This window comes from Giraffa tippelskirchi, chromosome 2, assembly GCF_054371585.1.
Source record: "Giraffa tippelskirchi isolate mGirTip1 chromosome 2, T2T-mGirTip1v1.2.pri, whole genome shotgun sequence".
NCBI classification, from domain to species: Eukaryota; Metazoa; Chordata; class Mammalia; order Artiodactyla; family Giraffidae; genus Giraffa; species Giraffa tippelskirchi.
This window is the reverse complement of record NC_137276.1, coordinates 81,616,938-81,644,657: the sequence shown is the minus strand read 5'-3', so window position 1 is coordinate 81,644,657 and position 27,720 is coordinate 81,616,938. Positions and strand designations below refer to the sequence as shown.

At 37.4% G+C, this 27,720-nt stretch overlaps 1 protein-coding gene across 1 annotated transcript in view; it reads left to right on the top strand.

Moving 5' to 3' along the window:
• Positions 1–27,720, top strand: part of RYR2 (ryanodine receptor 2) — an 849,571-nt gene that overhangs the window by 349,906 nt on the left and 471,945 nt on the right. Inside the window, exons 6-10 of the mRNA XM_081569302.1 lie at positions 8,905–8,979; positions 11,856–11,934; positions 14,823–14,935; positions 23,190–23,289; positions 23,996–24,092. Of these exons, the coding sequence (XP_081425428.1) occupies positions 8,905–8,979; positions 11,856–11,934; positions 14,823–14,935; positions 23,190–23,289; positions 23,996–24,092 (464 nt within the window). The remainder of the gene's footprint in view (positions 1–8,904; positions 8,980–11,855; positions 11,935–14,822; positions 14,936–23,189; positions 23,290–23,995; positions 24,093–27,720) is intronic.

Here is a 27,720-nt window from a genome sequence, read left to right as displayed (position 1 = left end):
AAGGCAAACCATTCAATATCACAGTAATCCAAGTCTATGCCCTGACCAGTAATGCTGAAAAAGCTGAACTTGAACTGTTCTATGAAGACCTATAAGACCTTTTAGAACTAACACCCAAAAAAGATGTCCTTTTAATTATAGGGGACTGGAATGCAAAAGTAGGAAGTCAGGAAACACCTGGCATAACAGGCAAATTTGGCCTTGGAGTACAGAATGAAGCAGGGCAAAGGCTAATAGAGTTTTGCCAAGAGAATGCACTGGTCATAGCAAACACCCTCTTCCAACAACACAGGAGAAGACTCTACACATGGACATCACCAGATGGTCAACACTGAAATCAGATTGATTATATTCTTTGCAGCCAAAGATGGGGAAGCTCTATACAGTTAGCAAAAACAAGACCAGGAGCGGACTGTGGCTCAGATCATGAACTCCTTATTGCCAAATTCAGACTTAAATTGAAGAAAGTAGGAAAAACCACTAGTCCATTAAGGTATGACCTAAATCAAATCCCTTATGATTATACAGTGGAAGTGACAAATAGATTTAAGGGACTAGATCTGATAGACAGAGTGCCTGATGAACTATGGACAGAGGTTTGTGACATTGTACAGGAGACAGGGATCAAGATCATCCCCATGGAAAAGAAATGCAAAAAATCAAAATGGCTGTCTGAGGAGGCCTTACAAATAGCTGGGAAAAGAAGAGAAGCGAAAAGCAAAGGTGCAAAGGAAAGATATTCCCATCTGAATGCAGAGTTCCAAAGAATAGCAAGGAGAGATAAGAAAGCCTTCCTCTGCAATTAATGCAAAGAAATAGAGCAAAACAACAGAATGGGAAAGACTAGAGATCTCTTCAAGACATTTAGAGACACCAAAGGAATGTTTCATGCAAAGATGGGCTCAATAAAGGACAGAAATGGTAGGGACCTAAAAGAAGCAGAAGATGTTAAGAAGAAGTGGCACGAATACACAAAAGAACTGTACAAAAAAGATCTTCATGACCCAGATAATCACGATGGTGTGATCACTCACCTAGAGCCAGACATCCTGGAATATGAAGTCAAGTGGGCCTCAGAAAGCATCACTACAAATAAAGCTAGTGCAGGTGATGGAATTCCAGTTGAGCTATTTCAAATCCTCAAAGATGATGCTGAGAAAGTGCTGCACTCGATATGCCAGCAAATCTGGAAAACTCAGCAGTGACCACAGGACTGGAAAAGGTCAGTTTTCATTCCATCCCAAAGAAAGACAATGCCAAAGCATGCTCAAACTACTGCACAATTGCACTCATCTCACCAGCTAGTAAAGTAATGCTCAAAATTCTCCAAGCCATTCTTCAGCAATACGTGAACCATGAACTTCCAGATGTTCAAGCTGGTTTTAGAAAAGGCAGAGGAACCAGAGATCAAATTGCCAACATCCACTGGATCATCAAAAAAAGCAAGAGAGTAGCAGAAAAACATCTATTTTTCAGGCCTGGCATGCTGCGATCCATGCGGTCGCAAAGAGTCGGACACGACTGAGCGACTGAACTGAACTGATTTCTTTGCATTGATCACTGACAAAGGCTTTCTTATCTCTCTCCTTGCTCTTCTTTGGAACTCTGCACTCAAATGGGTATATGTTTTCTTTTCTCGTTTGTCTTTTGCTTCTCTTCTTTGCATAGGTGTTTGTAAGTCCTCCTCAGACAACCATTTTGCCTTTTTGCATTTCTTTTTCTTGAGGATGGCCTTGATCACTGCCTCCTGTACAATGTCACAAACCTCCGGCCATAGTTCTTCAGGCACTCTGTCCATCAGATCTAATCCCTTGAATTTATTTGTCACTTCCACTGTATATTCATAAGGGATTTGATTTAGGTCATACCTGAATGGTCTAGTGGTTTTCCCTGCTTTCTTCAGTTAAGTATGAATTTGGCAATCAGGAATTCATGATCTGAGCGACAGCCATTTCCTGGTCTTGTTTTTGCTGACTGTATAGAGCTTCTCCATCTTTGGCTGCACAAAGGAACCAGAGTTCAAATTGTCAACTTTTGTTGGATCATCATAAAAGCAAGTGAGTTCCAGAAAAACATCTATTTCTTCTTTATTGACTATGCCAAAGCCTTTGACTCTGTTTATCACAACAAACTGTGGAAAATTCTTCAAGAGATGGGAATACCAGACCACCTGGTCTGCTTCCTGAGAAATCTATATGCAGGTCAAGAAGCAACAGTTAGAACTGGACATGGAAAAACAGACTGATTCCACATTGGGAAAGGAGTACGTCAAGGCTGTATATTGTCACCCTGCTTATTTACCCTATATGCAGAGTACATCATGAGAAATGCTGGACTGGATGAATCTCAAGCTGGAATCAAGATTTCCGGGAGAAATATCAATAACCTCAGATATGCAGATGACACCAACCAATGGCAGAAAGAGAAGAAGAACTAAAGAGCCTCTTGATGAACGTGAAAGAGGAGATTGAAAAAGTTGGCTTAAAACTCAACATTCAGAGAACTCAGATCATGGCATCCAGTCCCATTACTTCATGGCAAATAGATGGGGAAACAGTGGAAACAGTGTCAGACTTTATTTTTTGGGAGGCTCCAAAATCACTGCTGATGGTGACTGCAGTCATGACATTCAAAGACGCTTGCTCCTTGGAAGAAAAGTTATGACCAACCTAGAAAGCATATTAAAAAACAGAGTCATTACATTGACATCAAGGTTTCATCTAGTTAAAGCTATGGTTTTTCTGGTAGTCATGTATGGGTGTGAGAGTTGGACTATGAAGAGGGCTGAGTGGTGAAGAGTTGATGCTTTTGAACTGTAGTGTTGGAGAAGACTCTTGAGAGTCTCTTCGACAGCAAAGGGATTCAACCAGTCCATCCTAAAGGAAATCAGTCCCAAATATTCATTGGAAGGGCCGATGCTGCAGCTGAAACTCCAATACTTTGGCCAGCTGATGTGAAGAATTGACTCATTTGAAAATATCCTGATGCTGGGAAGGATTGAAGGTTGGAGGAGAAGGGGACGACAGAGGATGAGATGGATGAATGGCATCACCGACTGGATGCACATGAGTTTGAGTAAACTCCAGGAGTTTGTGATGGATGGGGAGGCCTGGCGTGCTTCAGTTCCTGTGGTCGCAAAGAGTCAGACATGACTGAGCCACTGAACTGAACTGAATTGTCCTGGTCCTGGTCTGTTCCCTTTGGAGACTTTTCTTTAAGATACCATCACAAGCTGGCCATCTGATGCCAAGTGGCTGTCTTGACAGTGGTCAACTGGCTTTGTCAGGTATATTGATTTTTCACTGAAGCCAGATTTCTCATTAATTATTTTAATCATCCTGTGAATCTTTTATATGATTCATTATTGAAGATGGCACGCATGTTTGCATAGTTTCTGCTGCTAGAGACCTGCAGGTGGACCAGATGCCAAGCTTAGCAATTCTGTGCTGCTCCTGTCCAGTTAGTGCTGTTCATGTTTGCATGAAACTTATTTTAAGGTGATGTATAGGCTTACACATAGAAATACTTGTTTTTCTGAAGTATTTCCTGAAACCACTCTTTGCCCAACTATTATTATTTGTGTTTGAAGCCAAAACTTAAAAGCTTCTCTGCTTAAATATCTGAGTGGTATGAAAGAGCTCTAAGGCAGATTTCTTTTTGTTGTTGTCTATTGTTTTAAACCTCGGTTGCATAGCTTAGTATTACCTAAGCAGTAAGCTCTTTTTAAGATCTCCTTGTGTTTCTTCTGAAATCGTGTTTTATAACAGTCGAGGGATATAGAAAAGTTTTCCTGTAGAGCCTGATTTTTTTTTTTTAAAGACCTCTTGAATAACAAAAGCCTGAAATTGCAAGAAATGACCTAAATTGATTCGTATGGCATTTTTGTCCAGAAAATATTATTAAAGTGGGAAACCTCAAAATATACAGATGTTATATACTTAGTAAGTTAAATTATTTTAAAACAGCAATGACATTAGATGTGTTAATAAGCAGCTATATGATACAAAGATAGTTTAAAAATGTGGAGTGGATAACCTATACATTCAGTTGGTAAAGAATCCACCTGCAATGCAGGAGACCCCGGTTCGATTCCTGGGTCAGGAAGATCCACTAGTGGAGGGATAGGCTACCCACTCCAGTATTCATGGGCTTCCTGGGTGGTTCAGATGGTAAAGAATCTGCCTTCAATGAGGGTGACCTGGGTTTGATCCCTGGTTGGGAAGATCCCCTGGGGGAGGGCATGGCTCCCATTCCAGTATACTTGCCTGGAGAACCCCCATGGACAGAGGATCCTGGCAGACTGCAGTTCCACGGGGTCAAAGACTTGGATATGACCAAGTGACTAAGTACAGCACAGTATGTGTGTATGTGCATATGAACATATGAAGTGCATAGCAAAGCTTTATAGAAAAAAGAGCACTCAGTACTATTCTAATTAAATCTGAAGCCTTGTCCTTTATTTAGAAATACCTGTTTTGGTCAAGAAGACAAGTCAAAAAGACTACAAGTCAGACAGACAAGTCAAAGACACTACCTTGACTTTTTAGTGTTGTTAAACTTCGACTGACTCTGTAGCTCTGGAGCTTATATATGGTGGGAAAAGGTAAGGTCTTATCAAGTAGTACAGATCAGACAAGGTAAATAAATTTTTGTTGACCACAATAAGTGTATTATAGAAAATGAAAGTACTCTCTAAACAGGTCCTCATTCTTAGGAGGAATATAATTTTGCAAAGTCGCTTTTTCCCTTTCTCACTCAGGACGTGAAGTTATTTTCATTTTTTGATAACACACTTTTTCTTATAATTTTCATGCCTTTTAATATCAGTTTTTAAATGGCTTGGAAGTGTTTTAAGCATAATCTATAAATAAAGTTATTTTAAGGAATTAAATGCAGCAATCCGAGAGGAAAAAGAATCCAGATCAAAAAAGAAGTAAAGTTCTCACTGTCTGCAGATGACATAATACTGTACATAGAAAACCCTAAATATAGTATCAGAAAATTACTAGAGCTAATCAGTGAATCTAGTAAAGTTACAGGATACAAAATCAATACACAGAAATCACTTCTTTTTCTATATACTAACAATGGAAAAATCAGAAAGAGAAATTAAGAAATCAATCCCATTCACCATTGTAACACAAAGAATTAAATATCTAGGAATAAACTTACCTAAGGAGACAAAAGAACCATACAGAGAAAATTATAAGACCCTGGTGAAAGAAATCGAAGATGACATAAACAGATGAAGAGATATTCTGTTCCTGGGTAGGAAGAATCAATATTGTGAAAATAACTATACTACCAAACACAATCTACAGATTCAATGTAATCCATATCAAATTAGCAATGGCATTTTCCACAGAACTAGAGCAAAAAATTTCATAATTTATATGGAAACACAAAAGACCCTGAATAGTCAAAGCAGTCTTGTGAAAGAAGAATGGAGCTGGAGGAATCAACCTTCCTTATTTCAGATTATACTACAAAGGTATAGTCATCAAGACAGTATGGTACTGGCACAAATACAGAAATACAGACCAATCAAACAAGATAGAAAGCCCAGAAATAAACCCATACACCTATGGGTACCTTATTTTTGACAATGGAGGCAAGAATATACAATGGGGCTAAGACAGACTCTTCAATAAATGGTGCTAGGAAAACTGGACAGCTACATTTAAAAGAATGAAATTAGAACACTTCCTAACACCATAGACAAAGATATACTCAAAATGGATTAAAGACCTTAATGTAAGAGCAGAAACTATAGAGGAAAACATAGGCAGAACACTTGATGACTTAAATCAAAGTGAGATCCTCTATGACCCACCTCCTATAGTAATGGAAATAAAAACAAAAGTAAATAGGTGGGACTTGATTAACTTAAAAGCTTTTGCACAGTAAAGGAAACTGTATGCAAGGTGAAAAGACAACCCTCAGAGTGGGAGAAAATAATAGCAAATGAAACAACTGACAAAGGATTAATTTCCAAAATATACAAGCAGCTCATACAACTCAATGCCAGAAAAACAAACAACCCAATCAAAAAGTGGGAAAAAGATCTAAACAGACATTTCTCCAAAGAAGACATGTAGATGGCTAACACATGAAAAGATGTTCAACATCGCTCATTATTAGAGAAATGCAAATCAAAACCGCAATGAGATATCACCTTACACCAGTCAGAATGGCCATCATCAAAAAGTCTACAAACAATAAATGCCAGAGAGGGTGTGGAAAAAAGGGAATGCTCTTGCACTGTTGGTGGGAATGTAAATTGATACAGCCACTATGAAAGACGGTATGGAGATTCCTTAGAAAACTAGGAATAAAACCAGCATATGACCCAGCAATCCTACTCCTAGGCATATACCCTGAGGAAACCATTGTTGAAAAAGACACATGTATCCCATTGTTCACTGCAGCACTATTTACAATAACTAGAACATGGAAGCATCCTAGATGTCCATCAATAGATGAATGCATAAAGAAGTTGTGGTACATATACACAATGGAATATTGCTCAGCCAGAGAAAGGAATACATTTGAGTCAGTTCTGATGAGGTGAATGAACCTAGAACCTATTATACAGAATGAAGTCAATCAGAAAGAGAAAGATAAATATTGTATTCTAACACACATATATGGAATCTAGAAAAATGGTTCTGAAGAATTTATTTACAGGGCAACATAGGAGAAACAGAGATAGAGAATAGATTTATGAGCATGGAGAGATGGGAGGAGAGCCTGAAATGTATGGAAAGAGGAAAATGGAAACTTACATTATCATATGTAAAATAGATAGCCAACAGGAGTTCTTGTATGGCTCAGGAAACTCAAACAGGGGCTCTGTATCAACCTAGGGGGGTGGGATGGGAAGGGAGATGGGAGGGAGGTTCAAAAGGGAGGGGATAAATGTATACCTATGACTGATTCATGTTGAAGTTTGACAGAAAACAAATTGTGTAAAGCAATTATCCTTCAATTAAAAAGTCAATTTAAAAAAGAAGAAATTAATTGGAATAATAGGAAGGAGATATATTTTTAGTAGAAAAGGTTTAATGATATTGAATATTAAAGTGCTTTCTTCTGTACTTCTTGAAGTATATTTAACTCAGTATCTTCATACTCATCCTTAAAGACCTCTTTTTCCTATAAGAACAAGTGAAAACCTCTTAGTATAATGTTCTCTACTTTTCATGATCTTAACTTGATCTGTGACCCAGTACTTCAATCACGTCGTCTCTTCCCCTTTCTTAATACCCTGTGGTTGTTTTTTATGGCACTTATCCTCACATGCCGCCTGTACTCCACCTGGATGGGGCTCCTTATCTAGTTTTCTCAAGGTTAGCTAAGGAAGTAGGTTCATAGAGGAGGGAGCCCTTAACCTGAGTTTTAAAACAATCTGAGAGGCTGAGAGGCGCTTCCCAGGTGGCTTGGTGGTAAGGAATTTGCCTGTCAATGCAGGAGACAGGAGAGAAGGGGTTTGATCCCTGGGTTAGGAAGATTCTCCGGAGGAGGAAATGGCAACCCACTCCAGTATTCTTGCCTGGGAAATCCCATGGACAGAGGAGGCTGGTGGGTTGCAGTCCATAGGGTTGCAGAGAGTTGGATACGACTGAGCATGCATGCATATGAGGCCGAAAAGACTACAGAGGAAAAGGGTATTGTGTTAAGAGCAGCAAGAAGGCTCAGGGCAGGGAAAGCGTGTCTCTTTGGAGCACAAAGGGATTTGGGGGCAAGGCTAGAAAGGGCTGAGACTAAATGTCCTTGATGTTTGTGCTACTCAGTGTTGTCCCCCAAAGAATAGTACCTGCACCACTGGGAAATTTTTGAAATGCAGTGTCTCTGTCTTTATCCCAGAACTACTGGATCAGAACCTCAGGGACACGCCCAGGGTTCTGTGTTTTCACAAGCTCTCCAGCTGATTTTTAAGCATGCTAGAATTTGAGAAGCACTCTTCTATCTCATGTGGACTTCCCTGGTGGTTCAGACGGTAAAGAATCTGCCTGCAATGCAGGCGACCTTGGTTCGATCCCTGGGTTGGGAAGATCCCCTGGAGAAGGGAATGGCTACTCATTCCAATATTCTTGCCTGGAGAATTCCATGGACAGAGGAGCCTGGCAGGCTGCAGTCCATGAGGGTCACAAAGAGTCAGACACGACTGAGTGAGTGAGCACCCACCTTCTATCTCATATAAAGGAATTTAGATGTTTTTCTTATAAACATTTGGAAGGTATGAAAGGTTTTTAAGCCTGAAGATTCATTTGATGATCTTTGTGTTTTAATAGACTTATTCATTGAAGAAATGCTTATTTATTTCTTACTGTGTAACAGGCGTTTTGCAAGGTATCTGAGAAACCATGGTGCCCAAAGTACCATAGTCCCTGTTCAATGTGGATCAGAGTGTAATGAGAAATACAGACAATAAACAACTGGGAATCAGTAATTACAAATCATGATATTTCTGAACTCAAGTTCGTTCTTTAAGAACTAGTTAAACTGCTAGCTCCCCACCCCCCAGCTACCCCCTTGGTAGCTTTGCCCCAATTTAAGGATTCTTTCCATAACACTTTGCTCATCTGCGAGCATGCATGCTCAGTCATATCTGATTCTTTGCAGCCCCATGGACTGTAGCCCACCAGACTCCTCTTTCCATGGAATTTTCCAGGCAAGAGTACTGGAGTGGATTGCCATTTCCTCCTCCAAGGAACCTTCCTGACCCACAGATCAAACCCATTTCCCTTAAATCTCTCCTGCATTGGGAAGAGGATTCTCTACCACATCTAGCTCTTATTTTGTTTCCATTAAACTTTTCATGAGAATAAGAGACCATTTTATACACTTAGTTAGATTTACTCTTTTTTTTTTCTTTGCCGACTCTTTCTTTGCTCTATGCAGACTGCTCAAGGTGGTGGCCACCGAACGCTCCTCTATGGTCATGCAATACTGTTGCGGCATTCCTACAGTGGCATGGTGAGTACATGTGTAGACTTCATCTCCCGTATGGTCATGCTCATCTATTTGTGCATACAGGGCAAGGAAATATTTGATAATCCTATTCCATTGATGGCTTTAATAAGCTTGAATTGTATGTGTTTTTTAATATCTTTGAACACTGTTTATTTTCTCATATATAATATGATGGTTAGCTTAGAGGACCTTTAAAGTCCTTCAGTTCTATCATTGTGTGACTTCTGTCTTTGTATCTTATTTTTGAAAGACTAGGTTTAGGAGGAGAGTTTCTTTTTTTCTCCATATCAGCTCCTTCTTACACCCAATTATCCATTTATCTACTGGATTCCTCTCAGACACAGTTTACTCATTATCATCCATATATGTGTGTATATATATTCTTATAGGTATAAAGTATTACAAAATGTATAAACATTCCCTTCTTTTGAAAGCTTTATTAAGTTATACAAACAATACATATTCATTCTGTAAGATTTGGAAATTACAGAAGGACGAAATATTCATGATCACACCAATGACAGAAAATTCTTGGGGACTTTTTAAAAAATTTCAATCTTAATTTTTTTGTGTAATTGATATCTTGTTACATAACCAAATTTATATACAGTTGTTTTTTTTTTACATATTATCACAGTACAAGTACTATCCATGTTATTTAAATTTTTATCAGATTTAGTTTAGTGACTGCATGATAATCCAGTACTTGGAAATATAAAATAATCATTACTTTTAAGAAGGAGATAATTCCCTAAATATGTAGACTGTTTCTGAGCAAAAACTTAAGCATAATCTCTATAACAATACTCCTCAAAACAGAAAAAAATCATCAGTCTTCATCCTCATGAATACTGATGTGAAAAATCTGGTTAATGAAATTGAAAATATAGGAAGAGAAGTATAGGAAAAGTATAGATATGATTTTAATGATGACTTAATATTATCATTGCTATTAATGGGCTACGTCACATTAGTATGTCAGATGAGAAAAATGTGATCATCTTAACAGGTACTGAAACAGGGTTTTAATAAAATTACCAATTCCTAATAAAAATTGATCATTGATGGTTATTTCCTCAGTGATGAGGAAAATATGTTAAATCAATGGCCAACCTCATAGTTAATTGTCAAACACTAAGCCCATTCTTGACAAAACCAAACCAAACCCCAAGAATATCTAACATTGTTCTGGAAATCTTGACTGACTTGCTAAGATATGAAGTAAAATAAAGGAAAACACTTCAAGTGACTGGATACAAGACAAATGTATAAAAATAGCCTTTTGCATGTAGCTCTCATATATTAAAACTTCATGGCAAGAATTTCACTTTCAGGAGCCATCAGAACACATGAAATAATAAATATGAGATTCTGTTTTTCAATAACTACCCTCTCTATACATAGTAGATGAAAAAGAGCCTGAAGTTGGTTGGTAGATCTGGGTTCAGGCTTACTTTCCTGCATGCTATACTGCTTTGGGTACCTTGCTGAACCTCTCTAAGCCTGTAAGTGCATCTGAAAATTTTACTCATTCAGTCAGTAGATACTATTCAACACCTCTTGTGTGCTAGATACTGTTCTGGGTGCTAGATATAGTAGTAAGACAGACTAGTCTTTGCCATATAAAATTTAGTTAAGATTTAGTTGAATAATTACAGTCTCTACCTAGCAGTTGCAGTGAACATTAAAGGAGGAGAGAATGTACATTAACAACTCCAGTGCCTGGTACTGTAATATTATTGAAAAATATCACAGAAGACTATAATAGGGATCACTCTACATTTTTTTTCCTGGGAAGTCAGTATTACAACATTGGTACTTTTTCTCAAATTAACATTGATATTTAATATGCCTAGATCTAAAGTCTGTAAACCTCAAAGAACACAATGTCTTGAGATTAGACTCATACTCCTAACTAGCTAGGAAAATGTTTGGGGACTTTTGAAGCATCTTTTCTATATCTTTGGGAGTCCATGGTTTACAGTCAGGGAACAGATTCTTCTGATTAATTGAATTTGCACCCTCATGGTACCAAATTCACTCGACTTCTATCCCCAATCCGTTTATCACCTGCCTCCTTACACTAATAGACACCCACTGAGCTGGGTGGACCCTTTTCCATTGTAGGGATTGTCTAGGTCTTGCATTATTTGTCCAGTGATTTTGGGAAGTCTGGGCTGGCTTAATCCCCAGAGCTGTTCCTGAGTCTTGTCGGCAGGGTTCCTGTTCTTTCAGCCACTGCACTTGGTTGGGGTAGATGACAGTGTATCTTGAGCTGATACTAGATTCATCTCTGTGTTCTCTGTCTTGTAGCACTTAGTGTAGATTCTGAGGTTAGCATGGGAGTGGGGGAGTTGGCCAGAAAACTGATCCTAAACTTTATGTCCAAGAATATACAGTTAGGAAAACTTGAGGCAGGGAGAGGAGTCAGAGATGATGGTGTTGGGCAGAGTTGCATTCTTCGTAGGTAAACACACGTAGATATACACGTGACAAAGCCTCATTGCAGTGAAGCAATATGCTACACAACACAATCAATTCTAGATGAATTGGAAAGAGTTTAAAAATTTGAAAATAAAACTAGAAGATAAAAGTGAATAGTGTTCAAATTTCTGCTTGAAAGAAAGATTTCTAACAGATCAGGTTGTTCTTTTGCTTATGATCATGATTATCACGTAAAGTGAGAGATGTAGAGACATATCCCCAGTTACTTGTCTTGTTTTGTCTACAGGACATATTTCTTCAATATTTTTCTGAGTGGGGAAAAAAACCCCACATTTCCTCTAGAACATTGCTCCCAGTGAATGCTAAGTGCTCAGAATTAGACTGGGAAAGAATGGGAAATGTTTAGTGACAACTACTGATTCTGTGTCTTTTAGTATCTGTGCTGCCTGTCCACCTCTCGGTCTTCAACTGATAAGCTGGCTTTTGATGTTGGCTTGCAAGAGGATACAACAGGTGAGCACCTTGGTCTACAATGAAGCTGTGTTCAGAAGAGCATGGCAGGAACTGGATTGGGAGACGTGATGAGACCCAATGAAAGATATATTGGCTGAATTTCTTAGGAATGGTTTCAGGATAAAACCAGTGAGTAACTATGGAAAGGTTTTATTAGAAGGAGGAAATGTACACTGTTTCTGTTGGTAGGTCATCCCAACATAATTAGCTTGATGTGCAAACTAGACTTTAAACTTTATTCTTTTGATGGAGATGGGTAGGAAAACAGTACTTGCAACATGCTCTGCTGTCTGATAACCATATTAATGTGTACTGATTAGTTTGTAAAGTATTATTGCATATTTCTTTCTTTTATATTTCATCTTAAAAACATTTTTAAGTGTGCATATATAACATAATCAGTGTCAACATTCAACCAAAAAGACAGAAAATGAAAATCTTCTTCATTTCCTTGTCCATGGGTCATCATGCTACATATATATATTTATTTACATACATTAATATATTTATCCTTTTGAAGACTCAAAATAGGAGAGTATAAATTTTATTTGTGCTTTTGTTCTCAATGCTCTGAAGACTTTACACTATATCCACCTCTGTGCGATTTGATTCTTTTATTTTTTACAGTAAGCATGTCTGCCTTTGGAATTAAAGATTAAGGACCCAGTAGAAAAAGGAATGGAAGGAAATAGATCAACTTGTATCAGGTTGTTGCTTTTATAGGTGACATGAAACTCACACCTGCCCTCCTTTTTGAAATACTTTCCCGTACTCTAAAAGTTTGACAAATAACAAATGGATAAAATAAAGTTCTATTTAGCAACCTAATTAACTTCTTAATAGACAAACACATTACTTTAAACAGGGAATTCTGAGAATCCCAGGCACCAAAAAGATAAATATATTCCTCTCATTTTTATTTAAATATATTCTCAGCCATTCCTCTGTGTTTTGGCTAGTTTTCTTTTTTTTTTTCACCATAATTTACTTCAGCACATAGTTATGTGAAAAAAGGTCTTCAGTTCTCTCTCAAAACAAGTAAAACATGTGCATGATCTATAACTTGTTTTCATTCATTGATACTATTATATAATAGTGAAACTCACCAAACAAAGCGATCTTGGCCTTTACACCCTAATTCCCTTATGCTACTTTATTTTCCCCATAACTCCGTACTAATTCTGAATTACCAAACTATTTACTATATTTATTACTTGTTGTGTGCCTGCCTCAATCAGAATGAAACTCATAAGACAGATACATTTTCCCCCGTATTTGTTGATATATCTCCAGCTACTAAAACAGTGATTGACAAATAGCATGTGCTTTATCAATGTTTGAGTGAATGAATGAGAAACTTCCTACAACTCTAAAAATGTGAATTGAGTGAATGATGATAAGGGATTCTGCAAGGTGACAGTCAAGTAAGACTGGTTTGTGTAAGAAAATATTGAGCAAAAGCCTCCAAAATGCTAGTAGAAGCTGACAAAACCCTAGTAAAGAAAACATACAAATGCCCTGCTATTGTAGAATTTACATTCTGGCATTTGGTAATTAGTAAAAAAAAAAAAAAAAAAAGCTTAACATGTGTTATGGGGAAATAATGAAGTTGGAGGCACAGAGAAAGAGAGTGATAATTATTAGATGGGGTTTCCCAGGTAGCACTAGTGGTAAAGAACCCACCTCCAAATGCAGGAGACATAAGAGATGTGGATTTGATCCCTAGGTCAGGAAGATCTCCAGGAGGAGAGCTTGGCTTACCCACTCCAATATTCTTGCCTGGAGAATCTTATGGACAGAGGAGCCTGATGGATTACAGTTGATAGGGTCTCAAGGAGTCAGACACGACTGAAGTGACTTAGTACGCAAGCACAAATGCATCACTAAAACTGTTCTCATTTTGCAATAGAACTTATATTTAGGTTTAAAAGGAACCATGAACAGATTGAAGAATTGCATGCTTACGTTTATATCCTTGGTGATGGGACCGAAGAATGGAGAACGGTTATGTGGCTCATGAGGCTTATGCTTGACTTGTTCTAGAAGAAATTATTTAATTTTATGTTTACTCAGATAGCTTTATAATGTATCTTTTTAGAATGTATCCCAGACAATTCTGTAGGATTCTCTTCTATTTTACTCCTAAATTAATAGAAACTACTACATTTTAAAATAAGGCACAGGGTAGTTAGTAAAACTTAAGTGACAATATTTGTACTCATTTTGAATCAATATCCACCCAAATTAGAAGCTTTTTAATTATCACAATATAACTGTCACATAACACAACCCCAAATCCTTTTGAAAATCAAGTGGTAAAAAACTGGATATAATTGGAAGGAGCCATGTGAGCTGCTTAATGACATGTGATTGTCTAAGGAACGAAGTTGGATCAGTGTGGCTGCTGAATTTGGTCTTATGTTGGCATAAATAAATATCCTTTCAAAGCAGTTCTTAGTAGGGGAAAGAGACACCAAACTTCCCCAAATGTCACAATCATTTTCTATGAGAAGAATCTTTACGTGTCACTATGTCTTCCTCCCTTCCTTTCTTCCTTCCTTTTAAATTTTTACTGAAGTACAGTTGATTTGCAGTGTTGTATTAGTTTCAGGTGTGCAGCACAGTGCATCATTTAAACATATATTCACTCTTTTTTAGATTCTGAAGCTAATTTGTCCTAATTCTTTTGATTTTCATGGTCTATGAGGTGAATTTGCATTCTGTTTCAAATTCCTAAAGTTTGTATAAACAGGACAGCTTTATTTTCAGGAGACTAATTTTGAAGATTTACTTCATTTCCCTCTTTTATTTTGGAGTCACTGGCCAAGAACATCAAGTTTTAAACTAAGAGGAAGTTCTTTGTGTTTCACTTGTCAATCATCGTGCAGGTGAAGCTTGTTGGTGGACCATCCATCCTGCCTCTAAGCAGCGCTCAGAAGGAGAAAAAGTGCGGGTGGGAGATGACCTCATCTTAGTGAGCGTGTCCTCTGAAAGGTACCTGGTAAGTGTGGAAAGTAAGATCATGTACTTGGGAATAAAATAAGTGACAGGTCAAAAAAATGATCCCTTTAAAGCTGAGACTGCCGATTATCTAGGAAAATTGCTTAGAAACAAGCCTGTATCTCTATTTGATGAGTTATAAATAACTTCATAAGTAGAGGGGATGATGTGAGATGTGTGGAGGTGTGGCTTAGCAGGATTATTTACACAGACTTCCCTCATGCCCTTGATATGTATGTTCACGACTTCGATAGAGCCTGTTCTTGGATTATTTTATCAAAAGCATGTAAACGCAATCCAATCAGGAATTTGAAGTTCCACAGATGTTATTTTGTGCCCAAAGAGAAGTGTGTATTAATGAGGGTGTGATTACCTATTTTGATATTTATGAAAGCAAATTATTATAGGAGAAACACTTGTCATGCTAAGAAAGGAGAAATAAATGAAATGCAGTTTAATTCTCTCACTGACATTGCATTGTTCCAGAGGAAAAGGGCTGGAAATGAGAGATTAAAGAAAGAAGTTTATGTTTAATCAGAGGAGGTGTTTTTTATTTTCGTGGTAAGGCCAATATCTATTTAATTTAACTTATTTAGTAAATTGTATTTTTGGTAAAAATAATCATATGCAGAAGTTCACAACAGATTGCAATCAATGGAAGTGTATAAGATATCAGGGCAAAATATTTTTTTATTTTAAAGTTGAGAAAGTAAACAAATATAAAATGGAGTATTATAAACTCTACATGAATAGCCACATAAAAAAATTCCAGGTATCATAGTGGATGATGACTGAAACAAAAATCAGAAATGTAGCATTGTTGCAATTATACTTTCTATAAATTAGCATAAGTTTATTTCCACTTCCTTAAATCAAAATATTTTCGTGTGATTTTGAATTAAGAAAGTAGTTGGTACCCCTTGGCTCTGTGAGGCTCTAAATATTGTGGGTCTTGTGGATCAAGTAAGCTTTTGCTATCCAACACAATTAATTCCAATTTTCAAAACATTGCTAGGAAGGAGGGTGTAGTTTTACTTGCTTTGAGGGAAGAAGTAATGCAGAAGACAGGGAAGTGGTGAAACAAGGCCTCATGTAACTGACAGGAACTATTAAATGGAGCAGCTAATAATGCAGAGCTAAAGGGAGGCCTGGAGCATCGCTCTCATTTTTTCTCTTAACCAGTATAGGTGGGAACAGACATCACGCACATTTCTGGGACAATGCAAGTGTGCCAGCTTGTCTACATAAGCTTTTATTAAGCCCTTGCTGTGTGCCTATGCCGTGTATGTGATGGTGATGTATTTTGATCAAGAGGTAGACATTTTGAGTTGTCATTTTACTTGGCAACCAATAGCAGTAATAAAAATAATTCATGCCTGCTTCTCAGTATATAAATTCTACACATATCTTATTTTCTATTTGTGCATAACTATGCATGTTTTTACTGTACGACTTGTTCTTCCCACTACAAAGCAGAGTTTGACAGGATGGCATCAGTATGCACAGGAGTAGAAAATTCGGAATCTCACTGAGGCCAGGGCTTTTAAGTGTCAATTCTACCACTAATTCTTGAATCACATAGTTCCATGAATTCTGGCTTCCTCATTGCAAAATGGTGACAGTTATCCCTAATGCCACAGTTATTGTGATGAAGCAATGAGAGGATAAATTTGAACATTCTTAGAATTAAAGACCACTGTACAAACAATGGTAGTAATTGTAATGCATGTGGTTCCCCTTCTGTTACCTTGGAAAATAAATGAACTTCATGACTAATTACATTTACAGATCAAGCTATATTTTAGCCAGTTTATTTAAATTCATTTTCTGATAACCCTTTAAATTTTTTTTTTTTTTTTTTTGGCCACACTGCCCTTCATGCGGGATCTTAGTTCCTCAATCAGGAATTAAATCTGCACTCCCTGCATAGAAGGGTGGAGTCTCAACCACTGCACTACCAGGACTGTCCCTCTGATAACCTTTTATATTCAGAAACAGAAAGATAAATATCATATACTAATGCATATATATGAAATCTAGAAAGATGGTGCCGAAGAATTTATTTGCAGGGCAGCAATGGAGAAACAGACATAGAAAACAGACTTATGGACTTGGGGAAAGGGGAGGAGAGGGTGAGATGTATGGAGAGAGTAACATGGAAACTTACATTACCATATGTAAAATGGATAGCCAAGTGGAATTTGCTGTATGTCTCAGGAAATTCAAATGTGCTCTGTTTCAACCTAAAAGGGTGGGATAGGGAGGCAGATGGGAGGGAGGTTCAAGAGGAAGGGGATATAGGTATACCTATGGCTCATTCATGTTGAGGTTTGACAGAAAACAATAAAATTCTGTAAAGCAATTATCCTTCAATTAAAAAAAATAGGTAAATTAAAAAAACCAAAAAACTACAGATAGTTGACCAAGCACATTCAGTTCAGTTCAGTTGCTCAGTCGTGTCCGACTCTTGCAGATTGTTAAAATTTCAATTACTTTCATTTGGTGACGAAGTCAGTGATTTTAGTGATTATGTCTATAGACCTCACATATAATAATGGAAATCACAGGAACAACCACCTATTACACATGGTTTCTGCCCTTGAAAAAGTAGTGAAAAAACAGACCAAGCCCATGGAACTACAGGAGAATATCTTTAAGACAGTAACTTAGTGTTTGAGTTTAGGTTGAAGATGCTGAGGGATATTTGAATGGATTTAGGCATAGTTAATTATTACCTTCCATTTCCCTGTGGGTGATTATAGTAAGAATGTGGAGTCTTATGTTCATGGATTCAAGGACCACATGGTGCTTAGTTAGAAGGATCTGGAGCAAGTGAAAGGGTAAAAAGTGAGGCAATAAAAGATGTTGGAATAAGCAGTAACGGTGGAATGATCCACATACTGAACCTGAATAACTGAAAATGGATTGCATATATTCTCACATACACACACTTGTTTATTAGTACAGAGCCCGATAAGCATGAGCTTGGGCCAATCACATAACCTCTTCAAATTCTGTTTCTTCATCTTCTGGATCCAGGTAATAGCTCCATTCCCAGGGATATTAAGAGAATTGAATGCTTAATCCAGACAAGACTTTTAGCTCTATGACACATCTAAAAATTGTTATCATTATTGACCTGGGAGATTTATACTTATTAAGAATAGTTAAAGGAACTTTAGATATTTAACCAGAAGAAGAGAAAGAGGGGAACGACTATGATGTAACAGTTGATTTTAAATAAAGGTCTATCGTGTGTAAGCAAGAGTCATATGCTGAGAAGTTTCGGATACGGTTGAAAATTAGTGAGTTGAGAAATTTGACTGAAAACATAGCAGTTATAACTAACTACTGAAAATAAACAGTGCCAGTTGTTGATGTTTTTTTTAAGTCATTGCTGTCAGTTGGGCTTTGATCTAATTTCCCTTCACTAACAGTGATTGTTAAGCTAAGGTTAAACTATCTAATTGTTCACTTGCTGCTCTAATCAAAGTTACATCTGTTGGGATGGTAAATTGATTGAAACTGATAGAAGGACTGATTTTTCTCTCTCCTCTGTCTTTGGACGGAAGAGGGCACTGTGCTGGTCTCCTGGAGCCCCAGGCTTCTCCTGGGGTGCTCCGCCTTCTGCTTTAATTGTTGAACCTCTTAACAGGATTTCCTAGGAATAAAGGATCTTATCTCCAGAAAAGATTGTAGACCCCTTATCCAAAATAATATTTTTCCAAGCTTGCTGTTTCATATTTTAATATAAAAAATGATACTTTCATCCTCTTTTCAGGAATATCCAGGGTGGGGGAAATGATCTATTTTTTAAAAAAGAAGGCTTTAGTAGAGCAGCTTAAATTATAAGAGAACAATACAATTTAAAAGAGAGGAAACATGATCAAATAGCTATTACTGCGAATCTATTTCAAACTGAACAAAATACAATAAAGCATGTAAAACAACTCTTATTTGTGTTAGAAAAATATAAAATCACCCTGATATGCACAGGAATTGTCAACCCATGGATTGGATTGCTCTCATTTGAAACATTGATTTTTGAATAATTTTCTCTGTCACCTATAGAAACAGATTTTTTAAAAAATCCATGAAAATATTACCAAACAACTGTCCAAAAGTAAATTGGGAAAAGCAGAACCACACAATTGAAAGAGTGATGAAAAATACTTTAAAGAAAGCTATTTTAAGGCTCATAAAAATTTCCTTCTCTCCTACCAACCTCTTTATTTCTGATAAGAAATGCTAGGTGGTTTGATTGTATAAGTTACTGAGTTGCCTCAAGTTACATAAAAATACTGATAGTTAGAAAGACAGCAATCACCTTTTATTTTTTTTTTCCCCTCTGTGGTTCAGGTAATGAAAACATAGACTGTTCCGTTTGAAAAGAACATCTATCTATGTCTGCCATTTTTTTTTTCTTTTTTTTTTTTCTCAGAATTAAAAAAATGAAGCCGGAAGGGTGATATATCTTGTTTACTTGTGTTCCCTGTTGCTGGAGAATCATTTTTCCAGAGTGTCACATCACTAGGGCCCAAGTGCCTGGCCCTTAATGAGAGGGAAATAAATGAGTGAATGAATGCTTCAGATAAAGGTTGAATTTGGATATTGTTAAAAAATTTTGTGCTTTGGACCTTTTGGGCAGTCAGATATTCCTTGTCTCATTAGTTTTTAAAATGCATACAACATATACACTAGATTACAAAGGAAATGGAAAGTATCAAAGTGGAGTCCAGGTTGAGAACTCCTGGGAGGTGATTTATAGCATCTTCTCTAAGCCTGAGATTGTGTGCTTCTATCACGTAAAGTCTTGTTACTCAAAGCATGCTTCTTGGATTAGTGGTCTTGGTTGCCCCCACCCCCCATTCACCCACTGACCCCACCTCATGAATTCAAATTTGTCTTTTTAATAAGATTTTTAATATAGACCATTTTTAAAGGCTTTACTGATTTTGTTACATTATTGCTTCTGTTTTGTTTTTTTGGTCATGAGACGTGTGGGATTGTAGCTCCCAGACCAGGAATCCAACCTGCATCCTCCTGCATTGGAAGGTGAAGTTTTAACCACTGAATTGCCAGGGAACTTCCCCAAATCTTCCTTTTTTGGGCAAGATCCTCAGATGATTCATGTGTCTGTGAGAACTCTAGAGTCACTAACATGCGAATCGAGGTGACAGAAGGGAGCAGATGACTCTCCCAAATACCTCCAGTGCCCTGGAGGTTGTCTACGTTTGAGAGCAGTTACATGTTTCAGCCTAAGGCCAACTGTGCTTTCAACCTTGGACGTCTGTTTTTGCTTTAAGGATAATTCATCTTAGTGTTAGTTACTGAAACTGTTACTGCCTTCTGAATATTTAACATCACAGACCTGTGAATTCACAAACAGTGTGGTTCTCGTGCAGATTTCCCTTTCTTGGTGAAGTGACAAAATTAAATAGAGGCATCCAAAAGAGTTATGCCTAGAGAATATTTCTTTGAGAAGAGTGGACATTATTTAGATAACTTTGAATGGTGTAATGTGATCTTAAGGACATTTTTTTTTTTAACTTTTTTTCCAACAGGCTGAGATTTTCCTATTTTTATGCTTATATTTGTTGTGTATCTTGGGCTTTCCTAGTAGCTCAGACGGTAAAGAATATGCCTGCAGTGGAAGAGACCCTAGTTCTATCCCTGGGTCGGGAAGATCCATTGGAGAAGGGAATGTCTACCCACTCCAGTATTCTTGCCAAGAGAATTCCATGGACAGACCATTGAATAACAAAAAGAGTCAGACACAACTAAGCAACTAACACTTTCACTTTCAGACTTAGATATGATTTGAAAATTACATTGTAGTACTCCTTCCTCCAGTATTTTTTCATTGCAGTGGCTCCTTATTCCAATAAGGTCCTTGATCTGGCACTTGCCTTGTCTGCAGGCCTATGTTTCACTCTGTTTCTAAGTGTATGCTGTATGTCACAAAGATGAAACTCTTTACTGTGCTTACATTCCTTTATCTCTGCCTCTTTGCATCCTATTTCCCTTATTAGAGCTTAGAGGGCCAAAAAAAAAAAGCCCAGGCAACTTCCAACTATGAGGTTTATGGAATATTAGAAATGAAAATCTCCAAACTAGGTTAGAAAAGTTTTGGCATTTTTGGTATATTTACACTTAGCACATGAACATTATGAATACAGATACCCAAATCCAATGTATGTGCAAACTTTTGGAGACAGCATCTCTAAATATTTCAATATGAGGTTCAGGCCAAATGATCATGCTGGCTCCTGAAATGCTTCATCCCACCTGGAACCCAGTCTTTCCTGTGGAAATGCCACCTGTCCTCAAGGCCCAGGACAATGGACTCGGTTTTGATTAGGCAGATCCAAGTGGTCTCATCTCTCAGTTCCTGTTGCACTGTAATTACAGTTCAGCTAATGTGTTCAAAATACTGACTCACAGTGTTTTGTCCATATATTTTACCTTCCTTTCTAGATTACAACCACCCTCAGGGTGGGGAATTTGTTCTATTAATATTTAGCACAATGCTTTATGCATAGTATATTCAGTGAACCTGGATGAATGAACAAATCTATGTATTATAATGTGGAGTGAACTTTCACTTGAATTCAGAAGTGAAAATATAAGCATTGATATTTCAAATCATCTTCTGATGGTTTGATAAATTCCATACAGTTTTATGAAGTTTTTTTGGTTTGTATTTTGCTGTTATTTTGCTGTTATTCTGGATTTGGTCATTGAAATAAGAATGTTTATGAAATAATTTAAAATATAGTCTTTAAAGTTGATACTACTTTAATTTGAAAGGTCTGGTTGGCTTCTGTACTTACTTCTTTATTAATAACCCTTCTGGATGCAAGGAATACAGTTGTGAGCCTGTGCCAGATAGCTTACAAGAGGGAGAAAGAAAAATACACTAAAGGATAATGTTGTATGATGAAGGCTATGAAGAAAAATATATTTTTCTTGTTTGTGGAAGCAGCTGGCATGTGATTTTGTAAACAGTTAAAGAATTTTAACATATCAGAGAAGAAATTAATTCAGTAAAGGCATTTCAGCTGAAATTTTGCTTAAGAGTGACAGGTTCAGGTGAAGAGGAGGGTGTGGGGCGAGGGATAAGAGCATGTTATTGCTGAATCTGATGCATCCATTCTTAATCTTACTGACTGAAAAAATGATTTTCAAGATAATTACATATATGTCAAATGTCACAAATTTCTTTGGTTTTGTTTTTAAGAGAAAGAAAATGAAGTACCTATGTGTGCTGGTGACTTAGTGTATTTAGTGTAATTATTATATACATGATAAATATTTGTATATTTAGGCAGGAGAGACCTTTGGGTATTAAAAGGACCTGTGACATATACCAGTGTGACTTTTCATGCTGTGGCTGTTCTTTATTTAACTCGGAGAGTCAGATTTCTGGAAAAGTTCTAGTGCAATTAAAATCTTTAGAAGCTTAAGGTGTAAAAATTGGAAAGTGTTTCAGGAATATTATAGGAATGTTGGTGATGTTTACGGAGATGATTCTGAGAGAACAGGTGGTTGTTCTAGCACCAGCCAGGTAATGGTTAATGAAATAAGCAAGGCATTTGGTTGTACTCATAATTTTGTTTTTCTTTACTTATCATTTCAGAGTTCATCAATTATGGCTCTTAAAGATGTAAAATATGACCATCTTTTAATACATTTGATTTTAAGCAGGAAAATCTGAAATTTGAAATGAATGAATTTTGAAGGACATTTATTGTCCTGATTTTTGATACCTATTAGGAAGTATTGCCATCTAATGGCTATTATGTCAAATTGTAGATAAAAGTTCCTAAAGGACCCCGTAAAACCAAGATATATCAGTCCTATAGATTTCACCTACTTCACTGTCAAAACACTGTCATGTTATGATATGTAAAACCTTAATTGTAGTTTTAATGATAAGTGACCTCTGTCTGTACAGTAAGCCTTTACAACAGAATAGTCCATTTTCACAAATTTATTTTATTACTTTAATTTGTATGTTTTCCAATTGGTGACTTGAGTAGTAATGCTTAGAAGGAAGCTGAAAAATACCCAAAGTCAGATATAAACTCAACTTTTATTCTACTAGTTTCTTCATTTTTGAGTGACAGGATTGAAACAGAGGTTCTCTGTGGACATTTCCAAATCTGCAGTGTGCAGTTTGAGTGGCCAGATGCACTTGCATGTTGCAATTTACCCACAGCCTGTAGTGATGCCTCCTTTTGCCTCTACTGCAGCACTTGTCTTACGGTAATGGCAGCTTGCACGTGGATGCTGCTTTCCAGCAGACCCTCTGGAGCGTGGCCCCAATCAGCTCAGGAAGTGAAGCAGCCCAAGGTAAAAACTCCAATTCCATTAGGAGGCTGGTCCCTGATACAGAGTTGAGAGTCATCTTTGGAACTGTGATAATGAGCAAATAAATTAGAGCTGTTTGTGTCAAAATATTCTATAATGAAGATACATGACATTTAAGAAACCTATTTCAATTGCTACTTAAAAGTGAAGTTTGTGTTAAGATTTAGCTCTCCTTATTTTTACGCTATGTCAACTCTAGCTTATTCTTGTATGTACTTTAAGTGCTAGCTTTCTAGGGTTTATTTTCTCCATGTTTTGGCCTCAGGGTATTGATTAGTTAGGCTAATGTCAAAATTTCCCATCTTCCAGGGTGTGTGACTTAGTGCTGGATCACAGCAATGCTTGGGCATCAGGGTTTTCTTGGGATGTCTCAGTTTGTTTTGATTATTCTCACTTACATAAGTTCAAATCTGAGCCTATTCAGGCTTGTATGTTTAGTGGAGGCTTTTATGAGGCTGAGGTCATGTATAGTAGTGGGAATATCACTGACTGTGGGACTTGGAAACCCAGGGCTCAGAGGGGGAAGGCAGATGACCCCACCCATCTCTGCGATTTTGGTCCATTACTTATTCCTTACCAGACTTCTGTGTCTCTGTCTGTGAAAATAGGAGATAAGATCAGACGATCTGTTTAGCTATCGATATCCGATGATGACAGTTCAAATGTGACTGTGTTTCGATCCTTCTAGGGTATCTGATTGGTGGCGACGTCCTCAGATTGCTTCATGGACACATGGATGAATGCCTCACTGTCCCTTCAGGAGAACACGGTGAAGAGCAGCGGAGGTTGGTACCTGGGCCCAGTGCTTTAAGCCTTGCATTTTCATATTTTGATACAATTTTTATAAATTAAGAATATGTCTGTTCAGGCCATTCATATAATAGAAAGTGGGCCACTATTGTTTATCTCTTCACTGAAGTGATCCATTTGTTGATCTCCTCTGAAGTTTTTTCTCATATTAGGTTTTCACTACCTATCAATAGAGTTGCTGAAAATTTTTGTATAATGAAAACATGGTTAGAAGCATTGAATACAAGAAACTGAGTGGGAAGAGTGAACACATTTAACTACTTAGGGCTTCATTAAATGTTCTTTTTTTTTTTTTTTTTTTTTTTGATGAATTCTCTTTCTGGAATGTTTAGCCTCAAATTCAGTTTCAAAATCAGAGTTCTCAAACTGCCCAGAAGTTTAGGACCTTTTTCTGTTACCTCCCATTGACTGATGTGTATGCTAAGTTGATTCAGTCATGTCCAACTCTTTGCAATCTTATGGACTGTAGCCCACCAGGCTCCTCTGTCCATGGGATTCTCTAGGTAAGAATACTGGAGTGGGTTGCCATGCCCTCTTCCAGGGGATCTTCCTGACCTAGGAATCAAACCTGTGTCCCTTATGTCTCCTACATTGGCAGGCGGGCTCTTTACCACCAGTGCCACCTGACATAAGTAATAAAATTAATCATTTCCCCTAATATTTTATGTGATTTTAATACTGCTCTTGTGTTAATATTATTTGGCACTGGGCCAAGATAGAAGTAGTCTGGATCACAGGAAAAAGTGCACAAGTAATAAAAACCATAAAAATATTTAGGGTGATGTGAATGTTTCATTTGCCTCAAAAATTAATGAATGGATATGGTAAGTGGAATGCGTAAGAGATGACTGTGAGAGAAGGCATAATCTGGGTGATTCATTACATGGCTTTAAGTCTTTTGGTGGAGATTTCTAATAATGTATGAATATTTAGAAATGAAAACATTTAGAAAATTAATAGCAATCATTTAACTAGCTGTTTAACTTTGGGAAAAATCAATCTGAGACCTGGATACTAGTCTTAACCTCTCTTGCCAGGCAGAGCTAGTTATGGTGAAGTGTGAAATGCAGAGCCTGGAAAAATTCCCTAAACTAAAAAGTGCTGCTTTTGTAGGCTAGGAAGAAGATGTTGATGGAGTTGATAAGGGTTTGATTGAAAATGAGAGGGACTTCAGAAAGCTGTTGTTTTGAGGGATTAATTCCAAACAAAAATATGAACAGAAGTGTGTCCTGGAAAAAAATTCTGGAGTGATGAGGGGCAGGATGGAAGGAGGATAGAAACTAGACAGGAGGAGGAGTTGGATCAGCTTTTGAAGGGTCCTGAGTGCCATAACCATGGGCTGGCTCTTACTTTGAGTTAGTTGGGAAGGGGTGTGTGGGGATGAGCAGGGATAACATAGTCAAGTGTTATGAAAAGGGTTGCTCTGATGAACAAGAGGCACTTAGACCAGAGCTAGAGAGATTGTGGATTAGGGAAACCAATCCAATTAAATCAGAAGGCTGATGTCGTCATTCATGTGAGAGAAAAGGAGACGCTTAGCTTGGACAGTGACCATTAGAATAGGATGACCTGGTCTAGAGACATTTCAGGTCAGATTGATTTACTGGTTTAGGAATGAACTCAATGTGGTCGCTGAGAGCGTGTTATCTAATTTAAGAATGAGCTGATGTTTCTGATTCAAAGGAGAGAGATGATGTTAAAGATTGTAGGAGATATACAAATATGGTATGAAGGACTGAATGATATTTTGGACACTGGTGAGTACAAAGGGTCATGGGAAACAAAGGGTCTATGGGAAGTTGGAATTTTTGAGTCTTTAACTTTGACAAAGCTTGGGTTGGATATGAATCACAAGTGCATGTAGGGCAGTTGAAGGAGTGGAAGCCCTATGTAGAGAGGAAGGAACTGTAATTAGAGGGGTTCGTTAAGCAATTTGGGCATAGCTTTAAAAAGTATGCAAAGAGCAACCTAGATGTCCATTGAGAGATGAATGGATAAAGAAGTTATGTTACATATATACAAAGCGATATTAGTTAGCCGTAAAAAAGAATGAAATTAGGCCATTTGTAGTGATGTGGATGAAGCCAGAGTCTGTCATACAGAATGAAGTAAGTCAGAAAGAGAACATTGTATGGGACTCTAGAAAAATGGTACTGATGAACCGATTTGCAGGGCAGGAATAGAGATAGAGACATAGAGAACAGACTTATTGATATAACAAGGGAGAAGGTGGGGAGAATTTAGAGAGTAGCATTAACATATATATACTACAGTGTGTAAAATAGATAGATAGTGGGAAGCTGCTGTGTATAGCACAGGGAGCTCAGTTTGGTGCTCTGTGATGACCTAGAGTAATGGAATGGGGAGGAGGGAGGGAGGCTCAAAAAGGAGGGAATATATATATATTTATGGCTGATTCACATTGTTGTACAGCAGAAACGAACACAACATTTTAAGGTAATTATACTCCAATTAAAAAAATAAATGTTTTTGCAGTTTGCGAAACCTTGGCATAGACAAACTAGGGAGGAGGCTGAGGATGGAGTCCTAGAGAAGCTGACACTTAGAACATGGACAGGCAAAGGATAGTTGCTAGAGAACCAGAATGGTGGTTAAGTGGAGAACCAGGGAAGTTATGGAGTCCAAAGGAGGATTGTTGGTGTAGATGTGTTTGATGCTATAATATAATCATAGAGACTTAGGAGCAAAGAGACACTGTGCCATAGTCTTTGGAGTCTTATTTTCTGACTTGTTAAATGAAGCACTTAAGCCAAGTGATTTTTTGAGCCCTTCTACTGTTTGTACAGTTACTGTAGAGATTAGGGATATAGAATCAGACAGACCTGGGTGTGGGCCTCTCCTCTGCCACTTACTAGTTGTGTGACTCATGAAGATGACTAAATTTCTTTAAACGTGATTTTTCTCCTCTATAAAATGCAGTTTAAATACTAGCTGCTACTTCATGGGATGGTTGTGAAGGTTCAATAAGAAAGTGCACATAAAATCTTGATGCATATTAAGAGATCAACAAATGTATTATTGCTTTTGTTGTTACTGTTATCACTATTATTTAGAAGAACAGCATTATATTATTTAGAAGAACAGGTATGGAAGCATTTGAGGGACCCTGGGTATGCTGATGAGAGAATGGTACAGGGTAGATTTTAGAGAAAGAGAAGCTAAACTATATCAAAGAAAATCCTTTACTGTTTTGAACTGAATGTGGTAGGTTTGTGATGGAGAAGGACCCCTCTTTCTTGATCAGCTTTAGAACCCAGGAATGGATGAGTGTAGTTTTTGTTTTAATTCTCATTTTCAAATGAGAATATTCAACATCAGATACATCCCAGATTTCCTGGACGAAGTTCACTGGCAGTGACTTCAGTTTTCCACCGCTCCTGGATATTAGATAATTTTTTTTTATTGCATTGCACAGTTACATCAAACCCATGCCTCCTGCAGAGAAAGCACAGAGTCCTAACTCCTGGACCACCAGGTATTCCAGAGAATCTGTATGTTAAAGAGATGTTTTATGAAACATGATACTTATAGAGCAGATTTCCTGCTAACTCATTTTTTGGGGGGAGGGAGTCCTTTATTTTT